Raw genomic sequence first — 12,192 nt, forward strand, 5'->3', positions numbered from 1 at the left:
ATTAATAGTAAAAATTATATTCTCTGTTTTAACAACCACAATAAGAATTCACACTGGTATTTGTTATATGAGATGTACGACTTGTGCATAAATTTAAGGCTATCAGATACTGGTTTGGATTTCTGGATGACATGAATATATTTGACCATATTAACGGGAAAAACTCATATTCTTCTTTACTTGGCTGCTCCCTTTAAAGGTTTCCACAGTGGCCACCTCCAGCTCTCATGTCTTTTTGTCAGAGCCCGTGTTTGCAAGGTGTTACTGTCATCAGGCACACCTTCCCTGTCACTCTTGCTGCTATCCTTTTTTTACACAAATCACCCCTGACACTCATTTCCACCCACTCTAACCTGCCAGACCTCTCTTCTTCACCTCTCTGGTGCACTGTCATTACTTCACAGGGCTGACTGCATGTATTTAAGCTCACCCACCTTCACTACCTCAATAAGCAACATTCATATGAGATCATAATAATAAAAGTATTAAGGTTAATGTCAGCGTCATTATATTTACATATTGCCAGTATTTTGGGCTTCAGAGTCGGTGCCTCAGTGATGGCCTGAGCTGAGTAGCTAAAACTTTTGAGGCGTTTGAAAACAGGCCCGTGATTGGCCAATTGGCAGTTCCATTGGTTCAAACAGCCAACCCCAAAACGAGCGCGGCCATGTTGAATTGTCAGTTCTCTCAAAGAAGAGACAAAAGGTTAAAAAAAACTTCTGTGCCTTTGTCAAAAGTAGTGCCTACCAAGCTTAAACGAAAAGCCGATATACAGTTGAATCACGACACAGGCGGTAAGTTTGTAAGGGAAAGGTAGCATCTTTCTCTGACTGGTAGAGTTAAGCGTCACCGTTAGCGTATACTGCCTAGGCTAGAATCAGCGTGCTCGGATGGTTGAATGAAAGTGCTGAAGGGTGAGATGTAAACGGATGCAGATGCGGTTTCTTTGTAAACGACAGATATTTTGAAACAGTTTCTCACAAACCGGAAAAAAAAGACGCAATCTTAGCTTGTTAGCTCGATGGCAAAGCCCACGTAGCTGTACGTGAAGTTTTAACGGCGCGTACACTCGTGTAAGTTAAAGTATTCTAGCTAACTTTGTTATCGATAGCGGTAACTTTATGGATAAACTAAACACATGTCGGTCACTGTTGGCTTTACTTTGTTGTTTAACATGGCTAACAATTGCACTGGCTAGCTAAGTGACCATAACACTGGCTGCTAAAATTCAAAACTGCTTGCAGCTGTTATTAAGTTTACACTGGTTGTTAGCCTCGGCATCAAAACAAAGGCAAAGTTGTCCGAATTAAAATGTTAACTCCACGTTTTTCAACCTCCTCATTTTACTTATATTTCCATAAATACTTGATAGACTTTCTTGCCATCTACCACCAGTCTTGTGGTGGCAGCATTATTTGTCACAATATAACAAAGGTGAGCTTTGCCTTTGGTACACATCTGAAATGTATTTCGTTGATCTGGTCAGGTGCCTTTGAGTAATACCACTTTGAAGCGCTTGTTATTTTTGTGCTCTTCTCTTTTGACTAGCCTGTTAATGCTTAAAAAAACAACAACAACCGCCATTGTTTATTTCTTGCAGGAAACCTGGACTACTTTTCTTGTGTATTGTTCATCATTTCCTTTAACATTTTGTAGGCTTCCATCTTGGCGTTTTGCTACAGGAGAATTGAAAACCGAAAAAAATGACCCCCAAAATTTAATGTAGCCTGCCAGTGCTTTAAAAAAATTGCAGGGATTGTAATTTTTTTCAGACCACTATTAAGAACAATCCAGTATTAAACCCCAGCAGTACGAGTTATATACTTGAACATGAGAGCAGTTAGATATGTGATCAAGTTGTCCATATTTTAATACTACCCATTTTCAGTCAATGTAACAGTCAAACTCATACTCACAAGTGCACACTAAAAACACACACAAGTTTATTCTTTGGTCATATTAGTCACGCTATTTATATTGATTTCTCCTTTTTGGAGAGTTGTATTGTAAATAGGCAGAATTTACACACAAACTTCTTTTTATGAAGAGGTCTGAATGTTAGATTGTGAACACATGGTTTAAAAAGGATAGATAAGAGAAAAGGGTTTTATTTTTCTCACGTTTTAGTTTTGCAATACATGTGCACATTAAAGTAGAGCAGTGAAAAGGAACTGAGCTGAAATATTACAATACTGCGAGGAAAATCCAGTTAAGGTGTTGGACACATGGCGACAGCAAGAACCGCAAACCCAGCACCAATGGCTGGATTGAACAAACCAGCAAATGGGCAGCTCAGGGGACAGACCAAGACAGGTGGACAACAGTCTGAACTCCTGTCAAATGTCCAACATCCCAGTGCCCATAAAAGGACCAGCATACCTCAGAGCAGTGGAGGCATCAAGTAAGATACTTGCTTTAGTAATGTTTCTCTTCTACTTTGAAAACAGAAAAGTGTTGTTTTTTTCCTCACGTAATCATTTTTTGCAGCTTGACAGCTTGTGCTTTAGAGAAAACCTGCATGAGAACCCCATGGGAAAGTTCAGGACTTCTCACCAAATCTTCTAAACAGTCAAAGCCTTTTTTAAATCCCTGCTATCAGCTCTAATTACCATTACACCTGTCCTGACATGACTTAATAATTTAAGGTTTAACAGTAAGATGTTTTTGCTGTTGGCAGCACTTAGTACTTTGTTTGGAAGTTCATGAATTACAGAATTGTTAATTTTGTGAAGATCATGTACTTCACATTTGGTTTGTGTGCATATGTGACAATTTTAGAACATCATCAGCATTCACACCAGGGCTAGCTTGGGTGTTAAAAGCAAGATCCAAAATAAATTAACCAAAAGAAGTAGATTTGCATTTAACACTTATTTAGATGTTTGCCCACTTACCAAACAGGGACATGCATACAGGTCGAGGGCAAGTATCTGCCTACCCAAAGGAATATAATTTGAAATTGTTTTTAGTTCTTCTTAACCAGTGGGCATCAAAAATAACCCTGGTTTCCAGAGTGCAGTTTTAAAGGCGTCAGCATGCTCTCTGTGCTCTTCAATATTATGGCCAGCAGCAGAACTGCTTTAGAATACAATAGGTTATTGTCATTGTACATGTAAATTTTAAAAAACAAAACAAACTAGACTAGTAATACACATATGGACAAGTGAAAGTTATTCTTTATATCTGGCTAATTTCTGCCATCTAGTTGAAACAATGAGTACTTCTAATAATTGGTTAGTCCATTGTGTGGGTCTTAGAAGTTATAATATTAGCCTTGCATACATTAGTTTTAGTATTGCTGTGCTGCTTTGAAGTTGCTTTCACCAATGCTCGCCATAGAAATTACTACATTAAGCTGTTGTGTATTTTTAGTATATTAGGTCTTCATCTTTCCAAGTTGAGCCAAATCACACTGCTTAAAGCCCTTTTCCCTCTCTGAAGATTATGAAATAAAGAACTAAATGTTGCAGTGCTTATTTTAACATTTTGTTTTCTTTTTTCACTTGATATGGTCTGGGTCTTCCCTACAAAAATTGTACTCCTGATTACGACTAGGTTTGGTGATGACTGGAAGAAATGCCTGGAGCTTCCTCCAAAAGATACCAGGGTGAAAACTTCGGTAGGTGACTGCCATTAGACGCAAGTATAGTTATACATGCTTACTTAGACTCAGTCCATGCTGCCATCTAGTGCTGTAATCCTCAACCTCTGGATCGTTTTAAACAGTAAACTAAAATGATTGAGTTGTGTTCTCCAGGATGTGACATCCACCAAGGGAAATGAATTTGAAGACTACTGCTTAAAGCGAGAACTGCTTATGGGAATCTTTGAAATGGGATGGGAGAAACCTTCCCCTGTCCAGGTAAATAAAGTAGCCAGAACTCTGGTTCCTGTTTCTGGTGTTAATTTAGATGTATAAATAGTTGCACCCTTTAACAGAATCCCATTACCCCCACTTTGCCTTGATACAGCCCCATGCCTCAGCCATATGCTTTGCAGGGAAGTTGTCCACAAATGGAAAAAACAGCAGGAGAAACACTAATATGCATCTACCAAACAGAAGAGAAGCATTTTTGATTAATTTACTCTGGAACAAGTTTTAATTTCAGTGAGTAGGAGGCTAAATGAGTCCAATCTCTAGTCCTCCTGATTACATATAAGTATGAAGTGTTAAACATTGGTGCCACTTTGCGCGTTTTTGACTGTTAGAAGAAACAGTAGGGGTGATCCTTTAGTCCTGTCTATTTACATTGCTTCATGCCTAATGAACCATGCCCATTTTTCTGAATCGACTTGTTTGTCTGCCAACAGGAGGAGAGCATCCCTATTGCCTTATCAGGACGAGATATTTTGGCAAGGGCTAAAAATGGAACGGGAAAAAGTGGTGCCTACCTCATTCCTCTCCTGGAGAGGATAGACCTTAAGAAGGATCATATCCAGGGTGAGTTTCTTCTAGGTCTGGGCTGATGGCTTACAGTCAGTGTTGAGACAACCAACTACAGTTTAAGATGATGCCTGGTGGCTAGACAACAGTGGAAGAAAGTAGCGACAGACTGTACATGATTAGTGGCTTCACAGCGTATGAGTAGTGCATGAAAGTACCGTGCAGAATCAGTGGTCTGCAGCACTGCAGACTACTGAAAACTAAGTGAAGTGCAATAAAATAAACTGAGACATGAGCATGAATATATGACAGCCATGACTGAAAAGTAGAGATAATTTCATGAACTGTAGGGATGTTGTGCTCAAGCTGCACACATGCACACTTTGATCAGTGGTTCTTTTGTTGCTCTAAAACTAATGGAAAATATTGATAATATACTGATTATGATCGCTGCACTGCACTACTCCATCAATAGTTTTTCTGCTGCTGGAAACCTTAATTTTTTCTGCATTAATATCAGCCCTTATTGTATCCGTTTCCTTCCAGCCATGGTAATGGTGCCAACAAGAGAGCTGGCCCTGCAGATGAGCCAGATCAGCATTCAACTCAGCAAGCACCTGGGAGGAGTCAAGATCATGGCTACAACGGGTGGGACAAACTTGAGGGATGACATCATGCGTCTTGATGAGACTGGTATTTAACATTTTAAGACAATTTTAAAAAAGTTATTTTTATGGCTGCAACTGAATCTTTTTTTTTTTTTTTAAATATTGTTAAAGATATTTACTATTTTTCCCCCAACATATAGTTAAATTTAAATTGCTTATCTGACTAATTAACTAAGTAGCAAATATGTTCATATTTGAGGTTCAAATTGTTCCTTTATCTTGACTCTTGTTTGTTGGCTCTTAAGTCTCCAATGAATGGGGCCAGGAAGAGAGAAAGTTTGTAAGCTGGACTTAAAGGGCAGAGAACACAATGGCCATATAGCGCTTTACACTGAACCCATTGACACACACATTCAAACACTGGTGATGGCAAGCTACATTGTAGCCACAGCCACCCTGGGGCGCATTGACAGAGGCGAGGCTGCTGAACACTGGCGGGTGAAGTGTAGTGTGAAGTGTCTTGCCCAAGGACACAATGACCGAAACTGTCCAAGCCGGGACTCAAACTGGCAACCTTCCGATTACAAGGCGAACTCCCAACTCTTGAGCCATGATGGCTCCCAGTAACCATGGCAGTAATACTTTTCTTGGTTTTTTCATGCTTGCTTCTCCTGCAGTGCATGTAGTGATTGCCACACCAGGGAGGATACTGGACCTAATTAAGAAGGGTGTGGCAAAAGTGGACAAGACTCAAATGATGGTGATGGATGAAGTACGATTTGCTCTCTTTTTTTCTATATTGTTTATTGTTGACTTTTTTTTTTTTTTTTTTTAAGTTTGTGGACATACTATTCCTTTTGATGTTTTACCTCCCCCTCCCTTTATTCAGGCAGATAAGTTGCTCTCCCAGGACTTTGTGGTTCTGATCGAAAATATCATCAGTTTCATGCCAAAGGATCGTCAGATTTTGCTTTACTCTGCCACTTTTCCCATCAGTGTGCAAAAATTCATGGTAAGATGTCAAACATTAAATCTTCTGCATGAGTAAGAATTCACTTTGTTTGTACTCTCGTTTAACAGTTTAAGTTGTTGTAAACTGTTTTGTGTAGAGTAAGCACATGCAGAAGCCTTATGAAATCAACCTGATGGAGGAACTCACACTGAAGGGCATCACTCAGTACTATGCCTATGTGACTGAAAGACAGAAGGTACACTGTCTTAACACACTCTTCTCCAGGGTAAGTAATCAAAATTTCGATTAGTTTTGACTACGGGTGCAACAATATACAAAAATCACGGTTCAGTTCGGTACTTTGGTGTCATGGTTTGATATTTTTTTTCAATACAAAAAAAATGTTCATGTCTTTTTTTAAATCTGTAATGTATTAAAATTATGAATATTTCTTTTAACTCAAAAGTACAGTTTTCAAATTAGATGTTGCTGAAACAACAAAATAATAAAAGAAATCTATCTTATCAAGAAATCACTCATCTGTGGGAAAAAAAAGTTTATTACAGAGAAATGTCTCTTTCCAAAATCAAAACTATAATATACCCTTCTTGTGGGGTATATTCTTACCCCCAGCCCAGCATTAACTATGTTCTTAGCATTGTCAGTAGTTACAGGTATTATAGCATTTGGTCGCACTAACTTACAATCTTTCACAGCTTCTGACAGATCTTTGGCTAAGTCGTCAGTGGTGTGACTTTCGATGATGTGTGTCTGCAAAACACTGCTTTTCATCTGCCATTCCAGATCAATGTAATGTGCAATGACGGTTAAGTAGCTCTGTGTAGCTCTTGAAGTCCAGCCGTCTGAGGTCAGAGCAACACTGGGTGCTGCTGACAGTGCCGTCTCTAATTTGGCTTTTGTCTCCTTGCACAAAGCAGGAACTGCAGTATCGGTGAAATAGGTTCGTGAAGGAATATTGTATCGGGGCTCAAGTACTCTCAGCATTTGCTGAAACCCGGTGTTTTTCTACAACAGAAAAGGGTCGACAGCATAAAAAATAGCAATTGTCCTGTCTATTTCTTTTGCCCTCTTAGAATCATGTACTAACGGCTGTCTAAATGACTCGGGTAAAGTTTGTAGCATGTGTGCTTGTTGTTGTTTTTATCTGCTTCCACTTATCTTTGCACTAGGGTTCTGTCTCGCTAGCTTGAGTGAATGCATGTAGGCGGCGTTCTGTGGATCTGCACTCGACAATGCATCCTAGGCGGAGTAGTCGAACGCAGATCCACTGAGCTCTCAACACAGACAGCATCATCAGAAGAAAAGTTGATAAAATAAATTTAAAAAATTTGTATTGTTCAATACATATGTGTGTACCGAACCAAAAGCACTGTATCGAATGGTTCAATACAGATACATGTATTGTTGCACCCCTAGTTTTGACCAACCAGTTGTGCTATCCAGTCTTTAAGTCTGACGTCATTAACCATTTCTGGGTCCAAAGTCAAACAAACACTGGGGCGTCACTAAGAGTTACAAACTGTCTAAATTTCCTCTTTCATCTTTAATAAAATGATCAGTGTGGCTGCTCTAATAGGTGTAACAATTAAGTTTAACATCCAGGCATCCATAAAAACAGAATTTATGAAATGTAAGAGTTAGAAGTTGGCAGGGAGTTAGCTCACTAGTTTCCATCTAAACATGACATACCGTGTTCTGCATTAGGGATTTCTGAAAAAAACAAAACGTTTTTTCACTTCTGAGATAAATGAAGACAGGAAACTAAACAGCAGCAGTGACGTTTGCAGGGTTATTGAAGTTGGGCTAGCTGATATATAATGGTGTGCTACATGGTGGCTAGCTACGCAGCTATGGTTGGCATAATATAAACACAGTAAGCTGATGAACGCTAACTTTTTCCCTACTCGATAAAAGTTAATGCAAGGGTTCCCCATGGTTGGGGACAAATTCAGTTCCATAGCAGGATCCTTTAAATGGACCAAACTTCAGTCAGGAGAACAACTGAGACAATCCAGCCACAATACGAGGTTGGTCATTAATTTACCGCATGGGCTCGGCTGTAGTTACATCGTAAGGTTTTAAAAATTGAGCTTTAAAATGAATAGTTGTAATAAAAACCGAGAGGGGCCGACAGTGATCACTGCTTTTTTTTTTTTCTTTTTTTTTAGTGCTTGTTCAGATTAAATAGAACAAGATACAAAGTATTAAAACATGTAAAAAAAAAAAAATCACAACAGCCTCAATAAATGAAGAGCAGTTTGGACCCAGAAGCACAATTAATGCATCATCACTTAAAGACTGGATTGCTGCACCATTAAGAAGAGAAACTCTGCCCCCTTGGGGTGATAGTGGGTTTTTTTGTGTTGTATGACATGTGTTGTAGTCGAAGATATTAGTAGGAAAATATGCAAAAATAAATTGAAAATCTAAGAAGACAGGTTTGGGCATCCCTTGTCAGAATACTGTGACCGTCCAGGTGAGATGAAATTACAAATGAGGCATTTCATAAAAAATGAAAAGACACATTTTCATGTCTTTTATGAAAGTATTCATGAAATCAGTCTTTCACTGCCATCCAAAATATTGCTAGCTTGCCCAGTAACCAACATATTCATCATTCATATTCATGTTTTACACCTGGAGGCTGACTGAAAAGTCGGCAGTGGCATACAATGATTTAGCTTGTGGACCATTATGAGGTATAGAGTAAATATAATTGGCTCCTACATTGTGTTCACGCAGTACTGACCCTAGTAAAAAGACAATGGTTAGTTTGTTTGTTTTTTTTTAGTTGAAATTACACCAGTGTTGCTTCACATATGATCATGTAATGCATTACCTTTTGATTTTCTGTTGCTCTTTGTTTTCTCTGACCTGAGGACCACTGAACAAATCCTTCCTTTTTTTGGGGGGGGTGTCTGTCCTCCTTTCTTCCTTCCTTAACTATTCACAGTAATGGAAATTTTGACCCAGCCTTTGCGTGCCACTGTGCCTGTAACGTGTATTTGAATTCCCTTTTTTTTTGTTAGATTAAGTAAAAAGGAAAATGTATTTATGATAAACATAAAATTTGCACTTAAAGCTAATAAAACAAAAATACAACGCAATGTAAACACAGCTTCCAACAAAACAGTTTTGTTCACATTTTGTGAAATAACCCTTCATTTTGTATTTTTCTCTTCCAGCTCCAGATCAATCAGTCTATCATCTTCTGTAACTCCACTCAGAGAGTTGAGCTTCTTGCAAAGAAAATCACTCAACTTGGTTATTCATGCTTCTACATTCATGCAAAGATGATGCAGGAGTACAGAAACCGTGTGTTCCATGACTTCAGAAATGGATTGTGCAGAAACCTAGTCTGCACAGGTAGGTGAAGAGTTTTTGCATTGGAAAAATGTGAAGTGGAAGAACAAATGTTCACTGGGTTGAGTAAGCACATGTTTTCTTGTAGACCTCTTCACTCGGGGAATTGACATCCAGGCTGTAAACGTGGTTATTAATTTTGACTTCCCCAAAAATGCAGAGACCTACCTCCACCGCATTGGCAGATCAGGTAACCTGTCGTTTTGTCAATAAGTTAGGTTTACAGCTACTGTTTGTAATACCACTACTAATACAAGCTTGACACCATGTTGATTTTCCACAGGGCGTTTTGGTCACTTGGGTCTGGCTATCAACCTCATAACTTCAGATGATCGCTACAATTTGAAGAATATTGAGGACCAGCTGGTTACTGACATTAAGCCCATACCCAGCAGCATTGACAAGAGCCTGTATGTTGCAGAGTTTCACTCTGTTGACGCAGAAGATGGTGAAGAGAAGGCATAAACTAAGGACTGGGAGCTGCACAAATCAATGGTCAGTTCCTTGAATGGCTCAAACTGAAGCATTACTGAAAAATAAATCTCTAAGAGTCAAAAGTTTGGTTTATAAATAAAACAAGATGGGATGTTTGCTGCCCTTTGGTTGCTCAGGACTAGGTTGTTGCAACCGTGTAAACACAGATTTTAATTGCATTTGTCAGTTAATCTACATCAAAATGTTATTCAGGGTTCATGCTTGGCCTTGAACGCGCCTGCTGAAAAGCTGTTTGATCTGTGGCCAGTGAGTATTCACTGCCCTATTCTGTGTTTCCAGTATTATGATTGTGAGGTGAATTCATCAGCAAGGAATAGCTTAAAAAGTATATCATGTACAGGTGAAACCAGAGAGAATATTCTTGCTCGCTGTGTTCTGAACCATAAGAAGAGTACATATATAGGGGTATTTTAGGATGTAGTGCATCTGAACACTCTTCCTGAAGCAACCTTTTTAATTGATTAGTTAATCTTCATGAAAGAGGATATAAAGCTTTACAAGATTTAAAGGTGAAGGGGTTACAGAACAGTCAGCATAGATTTGGACAGAGCTGATCTGCACACAGGGCCAGCTATCTGCTCTGTGGGTTTACTACAGTAGTGACACATTGACATGGTTGGAACTGGAGATTATAATTTTATTCCTGGCTTTTTTCTTTTGTTTTGCAGAACAAACATGGTGCCTGGCATTTGTCACACAATACTGGCTACACATCAGACAAGATTCAAAGTGAAGATTTTCTTTCTGCTCCTTCCTCCCTCAAAATAATATTTTTGTACATTTTTCATTTCCTGTTTGAGTTTACTAGTAAACTGGTGTCCCACAGAAAATTCCCACTTGAGCATGGACAGTGATTTCTATCAGTGTGGCAGACTACACTGCTAGAAATCATGCCTATGTGATTTGAGCTAAGGTTGAAGGACCTCACCAAATTCAGCCACTATTGAAATGATCTGCTTTTGGTGCTTTGTTGTAAGAATAAAACCGTAACCAAAGGTGAACTCGGTGGATAGTGCCAACTGTGAACTACAATGTTTGTGTCCACATCCTGCTGAAATGCATTTGAGCCAGTGACATAAAGAAAAACTGCAACTTTGGTCACGTACGTTTGGTCATTTCTTATACTGTCTGTGATAATTATGACATGCTCAGTATTATGATGTATTTTATCAGTTTAAAAAAAGTTTTGAAGATCACCAACCCCAAATTAATTTGATGCATGGTCTGCAGTATTGAATTAAGTAATCTGGTATTTTATTACATTACTGCATTACTTTCACAGGCCTTGTGTGAAATCTGACCCTTCTTCTGTGGAGGTTTTTAAAATCTTAGCAGAAACTAAGGATTGAAAGACCATTCAATATAAAATTTGCATATACTGCATTAGGGTAAAGCCACAGTTTTTGTCTGGACACATTTGCTACAACATGACACACATGGAAAAAAAATTTCCCTCTCCCCAACTTCCTTATTTCTGTCAGCTAGAACAGATGTGGCCATTCTTACTTGACCCTTCTCATTAGCATTTTTACCCTCACAAGCAGTCTCCCGGGGTTTATTTTTGTAACACTGAGACAAACTGTGTGGAAAATACAATGGAATCAGCACCAGTAATCCTTTCATTCTTGTCATCACCATTTCATTAACATTCAGATGATTGGGCAGAAAATCTGAATGGTGTGACCACTTCTTGCCTTTACAGGTGAAGTTTCTGCCCCTTGATTTACTAAAGATATTTGCATTAATTGTGAGACGCACCTAATATTTTGGAATATAGTACACAAAGAGACCAAAGAAGAGCACGAGTTGGAACAAACCTTCATAAACCAAAATGGCAAAAAATTCTTTCCTCTGACGAACCTTTAAAAAGGGCTGCTGTGCTGCTGCAGTGCACAAAGCTTGACACCCGTTTCTTATGATAAACATTACATTTTTTCTTTTCTTCACCAATAGTACAAACAGTTGTGAGTTCTAATAGCAAAGTTTCAATAATGTTGCACTTACTAATAAATGCATTTCATGTAGCACATGTCACATATCAGTAGTCGTAACTACACTAATGACTTTGAACTATTTGACATCAGGGATTGGTTTGTATATAGAACTTTTTTATTCTAGTGGCGCATTCTAAGTGTTTTAAACTGCATGCCTCATTCACCCATTCACACCGCAACTTTGTTTCTATGGCAAACTGCTTTGTAGCATTCACACACATTTACACTCCAATGAATGTGTCATTGGGTCATCATCTATTTAAAATATGTATTTATGTTTGTTTCTCTGGCTGACTTTCACATTAGTGCTAAGCACCCAGGGAGGGGACTCGTTTTTGTCATGCGCATCTGTATTTTTCTTCCAGTGTGTCTGAA

The 12,192-nt window shown here is 38.7% G+C and overlaps 1 protein-coding gene across 4 annotated transcripts; it reads left to right on the top strand.

Moving 5' to 3' along the window:
• Positions 1 to 655: 655 nt before the first annotated feature.
• ddx61 (DEAD (Asp-Glu-Ala-Asp) box helicase 61) lies at positions 656 to 10,920 on the top strand. Of its 4 annotated transcripts, none has more exons than XM_085423406.1 (13): positions 656 to 794; positions 1,601 to 2,401; positions 3,556 to 3,619; positions 3,758 to 3,862; positions 4,312 to 4,441; positions 4,931 to 5,077; positions 5,670 to 5,764; positions 5,882 to 6,004; positions 6,102 to 6,230; positions 9,151 to 9,331; positions 9,417 to 9,518; positions 9,612 to 9,823; positions 10,492 to 10,920. In XM_085423406.1, exons 2-12 carry the CDS (start codon positions 2,226 to 2,228, stop codon positions 9,791 to 9,793), a joined length of 1,434 nt encoding a protein of 477 aa, XP_085279532.1. In that variant the 5' UTR covers positions 656 to 794; positions 1,601 to 2,225; the 3' UTR covers positions 9,794 to 9,823; positions 10,492 to 10,920. The 4 variants fall into 4 exon arrangements, with proteins under 4 accessions (XP_085279532.1, XP_085279535.1, XP_085279533.1 ...); XM_085423409.1 differs by having other exon boundaries at positions 1,657 to 2,401; XM_085423407.1 differs by lacking the exon at positions 656 to 794 and adding an exon at positions 796 to 914.
• Positions 10,921 to 12,192: the final 1,272 nt, after the last annotated feature.

Source organism: Rhamphochromis longiceps, linkage group LG11, assembly GCF_057381845.1.
Source record: "Rhamphochromis longiceps isolate RC_006_pf linkage group LG11, R_longiceps_female_GT1.1, whole genome shotgun sequence".
NCBI lineage: Eukaryota > Metazoa > Chordata > Actinopteri > Cichliformes > Cichlidae > Rhamphochromis > Rhamphochromis longiceps.

Excerpts from the sequence above, each read along its gene's own strand:
- ddx61 (XM_085423406.1), top strand. The coding sequence starts at position 2,226 with ATGGCGACAGCAAGAACCGCAAACCCAGCACCAATGGCTGGATTGAAC. Across the intron at positions 6,231-9,150 it reads TTAACACACTCTTCTCCAGG|CTCCAGATCAATCAGTCTAT; the intron begins GTAAGTAATCAA and ends TTTCTCTTCCAG. Across the intron at positions 9,332-9,416 it reads CAGAAACCTAGTCTGCACAG|ACCTCTTCACTCGGGGAATT; the intron begins GTAGGTGAAGAG and ends GTTTTCTTGTAG.